The sequence below is a fragment of the Cyprinodon variegatus genome, unplaced genomic scaffold (assembly GCF_000732505.1).
Source record: "Cyprinodon variegatus isolate N-32 unplaced genomic scaffold, C_variegatus-1.0 Scaffold64, whole genome shotgun sequence".
NCBI classification, from domain to species: domain Eukaryota; kingdom Metazoa; phylum Chordata; class Actinopteri; order Cyprinodontiformes; family Cyprinodontidae; genus Cyprinodon; species Cyprinodon variegatus.
In genome coordinates, this window is record NW_015150517.1 from 602,702 (window position 1) to 613,094 (window position 10,393).

General features: G+C 36.4%; 1 protein-coding gene across 1 annotated transcript in view; it reads left to right on the forward strand.

Annotated features, from left to right (window-relative positions):
* The window catches only part of gnpat (glyceronephosphate O-acyltransferase), a 21,582-nt gene extending 14,913 nt beyond the window's left edge, over positions 1–6,669 (forward strand). Inside the window, exons 14-17 of the mRNA XM_015371754.1 lie at positions 1,436–1,532; positions 1,623–1,716; positions 3,172–3,236; positions 3,314–6,669. Of these exons, the coding sequence (XP_015227240.1) occupies positions 1,436–1,532; positions 1,623–1,716; positions 3,172–3,236; positions 3,314–3,357 (300 nt within the window). The 3' untranslated portion in view covers positions 3,358–6,669. The remainder of the gene's footprint in view (positions 1–1,435; positions 1,533–1,622; positions 1,717–3,171; positions 3,237–3,313) is intronic.
* The last annotated feature ends 3,724 nt before the right edge of the window (positions 6,670–10,393 follow it).

A 10,393-nucleotide genomic window follows, 5' to 3' on the forward strand; every position in this document is an offset into this window, starting at 1 on the left:
TCCATCACATTTTTTATTTTTTTATTTTATTCTATTGGTGTATTCTGAGTTTTTATTTTGATCTGTGAAAATAAATAAAATAAAAAAATAAATAAAAACATATCTTTAGCCAGGCAAAAACGGCCTCTGTTTATCTCTTTCCATGGCTTGCTTTGGCTGTCATATGGTGTGGAATGAGCAAACGCGTCGGCAAGTTTTGTTTGAGTGGAAGTCGGTTTCTTAACAGAAGTTTTCGAAGTCGAGGCTTCTGCTGCCTCGCAGCGCATCTTCTGACTAGCATCATATTCCGGTTTGTGTTTGTGTTTTAGGTGGTGAAATAAATTGGTAGTGTTGCTGTCCTTTGTCGTCACAGGTTGTCTGCAAACTTTGCATATTACGACTTTCTGCTCCCTATCAGACTTTTTAAATCCAAACCAGTTCCAGATAACGGAGCTGGAGCGTCTTTTAGGAACCAGGTCTTGGGGCACGTCTTGTTGTTTGCGCATGGCTCGCACGTGAGTTGGACTGCAGGTGTGTCACGCGCAGTATACGTCACCGGCGGGAGTTTATTGTTTTTATCGCGAGATGACAAATTGTTATCGTGAGGAATTTCTTTGATGATATATTGCACACGATAACATATCGCCCATCCATAGCGGCCACACAAAGTAATTACGTCATGACGCCCAAGCCCTATAGGAGAAATGTTCAATAACGTTTAAATAGTATAATATTATAATTATTTAACTTTGGATTGCATAAAAAGGTTTTGGAGCTAATAGAGTCAAGTGTGACATAAAGTTCATGCCAGCTGGCCAAGTCTACGTTGTTATAGTGAAGTTAAATAATAGCGCATATATTCACCTGAGAACTCATGATGTCCGTGTTATAGACCCTGGTTGCGTCCACTGAAGTGTATATGACAATAAAGTAGTGAATCTCAGTCTATTTAATTATTTATTTTTATTGTATTATAAATGCACCTATAGCTCATTTGTCTTTTGTCAAACAAAAAAAAATCACAGCATCTTTTCGTTTGATATATAAATAAAAGCTGAATGTTGGATGTAATTATCCAACACAGAGAGATTTCTGCAGGTTTTATCACATGACTCCACATGCCTTTCTATTTTCAGTCTCTCTGGTGCTTTCCGCTCCTCCATAGACTCTGAAGTAACGTCTTTCAGTAACAGCAGTTTGATATTAAGGGAGAAGCAGTTAGTGGGGTAGAAAAGGCCGCCGTTTCTCCCCAGAACTTTTTCACTTCATGTCCGTTTTTTTCACACTTTGCTCATGCACCACTCTGGGGTATTCCTAATAGTCAAAGTGCTTGTTGCACAGACAGCGTCCTGCTGTGTAATGCTTGGATGGAGATGCAGTGGCATTTGGAGCTGATGTGAGAAAACAGTTTTAATAGTTGTGGTTTCAGTTTTTTTTTTTTTTATCTGTCTCCCAGATGGTTTGTAGGTTTCTTTGCGAGGCTACAGAAGGTCTGACCGACAAACTTTTCATTCCCGCTGCTCGGAAGTTCATCATCAAACATCTTCTAACAGGTTTTTGTTCTTTATTTTCTGATATCATTTATTCCAGATATATTTGGCGCTGTGATTGAATGTGAGGGGTTTCGTGTCTGTGTCATCTAGGGAGATTAAAATATGCAGAAGTTTTATCATCGGACCTCCAGAAGAACGCTCTAGCTGCTTTGCTGAGACTCGGAGCTGTTCAGAAACTCAGAGGGTATGTTGGACGTTAATCATCTGGTTTTTCCTGATTCAACAAAATCATCCCATTGCTTAGAAAGTTTACTTGTTAGTTGTGATTAAGGTAAGTATTGGTAGAGTAGTAAACTTAATAACTGCAAATGATTTGATTCATTCAAAAATAAAAAACCGAAAGCACATCTAGGATTTGGAAATGTTAGATCTTTTAGCTTCTTTTAGGTGGTAATTTCTTATTTTTAGTGCACAACTTTACTTTTTTTTTATTAACTTTCTCCATGACCTGATTTTTTGTTATTTACTTGTTTTTAAATATTTTTCCCCATCAGATTTATTGTGTTTTATCTTGTTTTTTTTGGGACTCCTTTTTAGCAGTGAAACGTAAATTCTAAGAAATTCACAAATTCAATGTAAAAAGTGTGAATAAAGGGTATTTTTTTGCTGTTATGATTATGAGTTTTTTCCCTCATTGCTGANTATTTATTACAAAGTATTAATCAAACCTGGGAGCTGGCCGTGAGACAGACACATCGCAGATGACACAGAGAGCTGTGATCACTCCTCTTAAACAGTTTATTGACGCATAAATTAACTTAAAATGCAGAAATTTGCCTGCAGAATATGTTCCCTTTTATTATTCTGGTGCCTGCAGTTTAGATTATTTAGATGAAAAACACCTACCAGCCGCCGCTGTGAACTGCGAGGAGGCGACTCGGCCACAGGCTGCCGCCGGTATGTGGGGGTCTGAGCGGCTCCGACAGAACAAATATTAGAAGGCAGGATCGTAATCTGGATGAACTGACTGCAATGAGGAAGTTTTCAGGTGTATTTTCTCACTTAAAAACATATTAAAACTACTTTATTCCCGCTTATCACAGCAAATATAGCTGCAAGGCAAAGAAAGGATAGAGTAGCTCCGCACAACGCCCGTCAGACACACTTTTGCACTGTGCAGCCAGAGCAGCAAAGCTGCTTCAGCCGCGCGTCAGAACTAACTGGTACAAGCAGCAAAAATGAAGCAGCAGACGCGTGAACGTAGCATTATTTTGAACGGCCGGTTCACACCGATGTCGAGCGTATGAAGTTCCTTTGTCAGACCTCCCGTAATAACAGCAAGCACAGCGTTCATTTGTTTCACCATGTTTTTCACGTTGGCTGTGCGATGGGCACGCATGGAGTCACAGATTAACAGCAATGGTGATGCATGGCAAAAAACTACCTTGTCTCCTTACATTCAACTCCCTCAGCCACACTTCCCCCTTTAACGTTCTCATGGTGGTCTCAAACGTCCGCAGTAACAACACACATAGGGCACACCGCACTATAGGGTGCGGCGCACATTTTGAGGGAAAAAAAGACGTTTATATGTGCCTTATAGTTGTGAAAATACGGTTAATTAAAAATACGAGTCTTGGATTTTAATTTCTAGATTATATTGAGACTAACCAATCGCTTTATTGTTTATTTGCTCCAGAAGAGGGGGGCCGGCGGCTCTAAAGGTCAACAAGGTGATGGTGAATTCTTTGGAAGACACTCTGGGTGAGAGAAGTTTTCAGCAAGAACTTTGTTGCACAGAATGCAAAGTCTTTAACAAATCTTATCATTGTTTTCTACAGGAGGAAAACTGCCCACTCAGAAGCCCCTCGTTGCTCGCCTTTGACTCAGCGACGTCAGTCATCGGAGCGGGCGATCAGAGCACTTGGGTGGGGTTGCTCCTCTAAATGTGGAACGATATGAAGCGTCTCTGTGGGCTGATTCCTCCCTCTCCTGTCTGAGAGGTGGAACCAAACGTTTGGATCGGAAGAAAACTCCATCTGGTTTTTGTTAAGTTTGGTTTTTCTCTTCCCCTCAGATGTTTTCCAGGCTTTAAATTATGCTTTTTATAAACCTACATTAACAAAGGATGAATGGGATCTAAAAAGGGTCAACCACAAGCTTCTTCTGATTTATTCAGAATTTATTCAGAATTTTTGTTCATCTTTATAACCTTTATATGTCCTCTCTCGCCCTCTGAGTCGCTTTTTTTCATGGTATTCCTGTTCTTCCTCTACCCTCCTTTCCTCCTTTTTGAAGCACTTTGATTAATTTACTAATGCGGTGTGGTGTGGACCTATACCTTTTGATTTCCCTAAGATTAAATAGTCCCAGTCAGAAGTTTTTTTTTTTTTATACACTCATTTTTAGCATTTCTTTAGGGTGGATGACTAAACAAACACCCATGTATTATTATTTTTGGTGTTTTGGTGTAACTTTCTCTAATTCAAACAACAGGTTCAGAATTGATAACTATAAACTAAGGTTTACCTTCAATTAACATTTATGTGGTTAAATGTTCCTTCTAATTGACTGCATGCGGAGTGTAGAATATCTTTCCCTGGTTGTTTGACAACCTTTCTCAGCCAAATTAGGAAAGTTGAGTTATATTAAAGATGGTACATTTTCTTTTTTTTATCTCTGGGCTTTGATGAAGCTTTTCCAGAAACTTCCTCCATGTTTAAACCTGATTTGATGAGTTTTTGAAGTAATTTTCTGGCATGCGATCCATTACTGCCCAGGTCTAAAAGAGCTAGCTTTGCATTTAAGGTTTAAGAATATGGTTTTAGAGCAATTACAGCAACGCAGCCCCACAGTATGATGCTGCCACCCTCATGCCTGACAGTAGGAACAGTGTTCTTCAAACATGTCTTATGTAAGTGGGGCCTAATTGGTTGGTCTTTTTTTTTGTCCATTTGGGCATCTGGATTTTAGCTAAGCTTGCAGGTGAGGATGTTAGGACTCAAGCTTCTTTCTCGGCTTGACAATCTGGCTTGACTGTAAATGCCCACACCAGTGTTCCAGTTTCTTTTTTTTTGTAATGTAGCAAAGATTGCCTTTAACCTCTATGGTTCCTGGTGGAGCTACACAATGTAACAAATACCAGTCAATGTTTCAGTATTACAGCACGCAATGTCGCCATCTGGAATCATTTCTCTGATTTAATGTTTGGAAGGAGATTTTATTTTGACCTTGCTTTCAAATCCTGAATGCCAATGTTTGCTTTTTTTTTAATAGATGCAAGGATACACTGCATATTGTTTTCAAGCCAAAACTTATTGTATGTTCTTAGTGCTAAAACAAATAAATCACAAAGGGACAACAGTCCTGAATTGCAAGATTTTGCAACAGAAAAATTTTCAAATGCCTTCTTCATATCAGGCAACCTTTGCTCTTGAACATCCTAAACACGTCTTTCAAGTCAGGTAGCTTTAATTTTAGTCAGGAAAGCTTTAAACATTAGATTAGAAGGTTGCAAAAGTGAAATGATCCTGATGCAGATCTGAACTGCCTATTTATAGGATTCGTTTATGGGTTTTGCCTTAATGTCATACTTGGTTAAAAGCCTGGTCAGTTCCAGTGGAAATAAACTGTCAATGTTGCCCCAACCAGAAACCTTGCTAAGAAATTTTATGAATTCATTTGAACTGGTTTGGATTAGAGAAAATTTACATAAAAATTGTGTATTCATTTTTTTTTTTTTCATGTATTCAAATTGCTACGTTCTGACATTCATGCCCCTGAGTTTATAAAAACATCTGAACAGATCTACATTTAATCCAACCTTTAATCTCATGTTTTGTAAAGTAGAATTTTCTATATTTTAGAAATGTGCCACATGGTTGAGCTTTTCCAGAACAATACTGTACACCTTTTGTATTTTTGGTTGTTATTAACCTTAAAGCTTAGAGCTTAAACTTGAACTGAGCCACAGTGAGAATAAAGAAATTCAGTCATGTTTGTTTACACACTGGAGATGTTGCTATATATGTGATAACAAATTTAACATTTTTGCCAAGTTACATGTAACCACTTGCCTAAGAAAACCATTTGATTGTTCTTTTGGTTTATTTCAGGGATTATTTTCCTCATGTTTTGTCTGAAGTTGTCAAAAAAAGCAAAATAGAAAATGTGTTAAGACTTTATTTATTATTATTTAAAGGTAACTTGTTTTCCTACAAGCTGGAGACTCATAAACACAAACATCTGGAGGTCAAATTGAGAAAATATTTTACCCCTAAACTCAATCTGTTTTTATTTACTTTGCTTTTAGGTTAATGAAGTGACTTGTTGGTACTTTAAAAAAATATCCTGGGAGTTGTTTATTCATTTATAGTTTCTCAAATCTTATCCCTCTGCAAACGGCAGATTGATGTTTGACTAAAAAACTGTTATGTTTGAAGTTTTTAGGTTTCTTTGGGGCAAAGCAAGGAAAAAGTATCCAATCCTCCGATTTGTTTAAACATCTGATTTCAACTCTAATTTTAAAACCTTATTTTTTTTTCTAATAGAGAAAGACATTAAGAAATTATCTTTTCTGTGGAGTTAAGTACCAGAAAAAGAAAAGTTTAGATTCTAGACCAATGCTATGTCTTTGTCCTTTACAGATTTCTTTTTTGCTGGTGTAGAGAGAAAATAAATCAGACTTCCTCGCTATTTCAGTTGTTTCAAGCGTTTAGCATGCTGAGGTGGGTGAATCCTCACCAGTGCAGGCAGAGTCTCTGCATGGAGTAGCATGATATGAAGTTGAGTCATTGCAACATTTCCATACCTTTTGTAGCAGTGGTTAATTTGATATTTGAGGTAAAACTCTTTCTGCAGAATTCCCTCTAAACTGCATATTTAACATTATCAAATTACATGGGCGAAAAGTGATGCTGGAGTTGAAGCTGTGTTTCATAAAACTTTACAGGATTTCAAGTTAAATACACAAAAAATAAAGAAGCAATGAAATAAGAGCTTTTTAAAGCTAAGCTTTTTCAACGTTGGTGCTATTTAACCTTTTCAAATTATTGAGAAACTATTGGGTACTAGGACATGGTCACTTATTTTTTTACAAACTGCCTGCAATGACGCTCTGGTATACACTGTATACACTTCATTTTGTTTACACTTGTGTATACAAAATATAGTATAGATGGGTATTAAACAACCCTAATGTGACAGTTAAATATTTCTGTTTGTTTTTTTTCAAATATTTCCGACTGAATTTATTATGCACACAGTAAAAGGAGAAGATAATCTTCAAAAATCAATTCATCAATAAAATCAGGAAAAGGTTCAGTTAAAATCCAAGTTGGACTCTACAGCTTTTTAATTTAATTAGGCCTCACAATTGGTTGGTCTGATTTGTCATTTAAGTGTCTTTAGGCTTATAAATAACTAAAATTAAAACCTGTAAAATGAAGTTTTGTTTTATATGCAAATAATGTGTCATACTTCTCAAGTCGTGCTTCTTATCCTGCCAATTTCTTATCTAAAAGGGGATATGTGGTTATTAAAAAAAATATATATATTCCAGATTTTTCTAAATGAAGCCATTACCTTTTGGTTACATTTTTCCATTTTTTTCTGTCTTGAAGTAAAATAATTCATTTTTAAATGTTAATAGAAGTGTTAAAAATGTTGCAACTGTATTCTTTTGCTGAGCTTAGAACAGGACAAGAAAGGAGGAAATTCTCCTGCTCCCCTAAGTGTATGCATTTACTCATAAAAAAAAAAAAATCTGGGAAGTTTATTTAGAACTTGTTTTATCAGCTTTTTTTTATTAAGAACACTGTTTTTACTGCTTTTTGTACCACGAACACAGACGGCGAAGCAGCAGAAGAATCAGTCTGTATGAACACAGTCAGCTGAGGTCATTTGTGTTTTTTGGTTTTCCAGCTTTATCATGTTTATTTATGTTTGTGGTTTGCATTAACTGTAAGAGGCCTTTCACTACCAAACATGCAGGCTGTTAAAATAAAAAGCATCTAATAAAGTGTTTTCAGATACACCTGTCAGCCCTGAGTGTCTCTTTAATTTTATACAAACTTGGTTGTGTGACGAGGATTGACTTTGATAGTCACTAATGTCTCCATGGCTCTGAAAGGCGCTCTGCCTGTTTGATGGCCCGTTCTCTTGTGGTTCAGAAAACCTCTTTGATCATACCCGATTAAAACATGAGCCTCGTGTTTGATCACGATAAAATCTTAGCTTTATCTGCTTCAAACCCTTACAGTGTTTTTTAATCTCTTATGCAGATGGGTAGTTACTTTGTGAAGAGGATGGAATAAGTCGGGGAGCTTGATTGACAACTTTTTTTCCAAAACACTTGGACTTGAACCTTTTTTTTTTATAGTTTTAAACAACATCTTCTAGACCCTTTAATAAGGTCTCAGTATCATTTCAAACATGAGTTGCTTTGAAAGGCATTAAGACTCTTAACACCCTGCAAAGCTTTATATTCATGGATATCTCCTCTGTGAGGGATTAACTCACTGCAGTATTATTTCCTCTGTTCAGATGTAGTTAGAGCTGCTTAAAGCCATCAAAACCTTCCTTTTGCTTAATTCTTGAAACAGGATGACAATTTAATTTGCTTATGGCAGAGGCTAAAAAGGGAAGTCAAATGTTTACCATCAAACCTGACATGTCTACTTATTAAATTTGGAGGTGTGAGTTGGTTTCCATTTATTTTGCTCCCGGTATTAGTGCAGCAGGATTCCCACACGGCCAGGAAAAGTATTTTTCAGATATGAATATATTCCCGACTCGTATTCCTTTTCCACCGTCTGAAAGATTAATCTATATATTCATTTGGTTGTTCATCCAACCGTTCTTTTTTTTCCTTCAGGTCTAAATATCCAGCTAAGATTATGTAGATTTTTTTGTATGAAAAATGTTGCTTACATTCCTAGAAAGGATTAAGTACTTGAACATTTTAAGTCTAACTGTTTGCAATGAGGCTTTGCCTGGTTTTGTTTTTAGCCTTTAATTGTGGTGGTGCCAGAGACTAAGAAATCAGATCCCTTTATTGTTCCCCCGGTGCTATAAATTTAGCTTCTATCTGCGTTGGAAGTGCTAACCTTCTTTAGCCTGCATGCTTAGTTCACTATTGCTCATCAGGTTTGCACAATCCTAGAGGTTGAGCTCCTCTGTGTCTTAATGCTGAAAAATACTTCTTAAAGTTGATTTGGCACAAAGAAAATGCCCAAGAAAAGACATAAGGATCAATTTGGGTGTTTATTTTAAAAGTTATGTTAATGACTTATGGGAAGAACATAGTTTAGTGGATAGATTGGGTGTTCCAAATGCCCCACAAAGTTGTTCTACTTTGCGGAGGTTCATTCATGGTGGTGTTCTTGGACTGAACTGAGAGGAAGGCTACACTGCATGCTTCTCTGTCAGCACTACACAACAATCTTTGTGGCCATTACCTCTTCATCTCTAGACCAGGGGTTACCAACCTTTTTAAGGCTGAGGGCTACTTCATGGCTACTGAGTCATAGGAAGGGCTACCAATACTGACCTATGAACTGGAGGGATCACTGTTCACCTACAGTAAATCTCATCCATAAAAAGTCATTTTTATTCTTATTTAATTCTTTTATTCATTTCTAATTTTCTTTTTAATATTGTCATTTTGAAACCACTGAAATATGATGAAATAGTACATAAATGATTAAAAAGCAGCAACAGAATAAAAAAAAATTAAACTTAACCCACTGAGTGAGTTCTTCTATTTTCAGAAGACGAAGAGGGCACCCCATGTGGTCCTTTAGGGCCCCTTGGTGCCCGTGGGCACCGCGTTGGTGACCCCTGCTCTAGACAAAAAAAGTTCACTAAAAGGATTAAACAAATAAGACTATTTTGAACTATTTTCCACCTTTCAGTCTTGAAGTATAACTCAGTGTGACAGTAAAGTGTTCAGGAGTAGAAGGAGAAACCTCTGCAATGCTCTAATTTTTACTACTCCTATTGCTCTTATTTTATGCTCTATTATGCTCTTTTTTTTTACATCTACTTATTTTTTTATCTACTATGCTTTTATTTTTACTCCTAATTTTTACTTTCCAAAAGTCACATGCATCACAGCATGTAAACAGATTTACCCCTAATTTCAGTGGCCAAAACTAAGTAGCCTCTAAAGTGATAGCAACACAATTATGTAGTGTATTTTCTCGAAATAAAGTTTTTTTTTTTTAATAAAATGTGGGTTTAATTGATGCTATCCATCAAAACTGACCAAGTCTAAGCTATTTTGCAAAAAGAAAATAATGGACCAAACCAAAATTCAGTTAGGAAAGTTGGACCGAGGGAGTTTGATTAAAAATTGATGCAAGCGTTTCGATTTTTTATTTGAAAAAAATATTTTCAAACCACCCTCTCCTTTTCTTCCACACCACAATAATATACTGTTTTATGTTAATCTATCAAATAAAATCATAATTATAGAATGAGTTTATGTTTTGTTGCAAAATTTGAAATTTTAAGAGGTACAAATACTTCTACAGGGCACATAAAAAAAAAATGCATCACAAAAGTGGATTCGGTCACATTATGAAACAACAGCTGAGGAGGAAACGCAGCTTTATGAAGTACAATCACTAAGATGCAACATGAAACCCCCCTCTAGGTGTCAGACTTGTCTCTTTGTTCAGGGCATGATCTGTGGTAGGTTGTTGATGAACACACACGCTTATACACACACGCTCTGTCACAGCAGCATTTTTCATAAGGTTTTGTGGCGCCGCTGCTGACTAAGAGACTGCTGCCAGCAAATCCACCAGCTCCCATCCACAATGCCCTTTCTTTCATCGCCACTCTGACAAATTATAGGTTTATATATATATATATATATATATATATATATATATATATATATATATATATATATATAT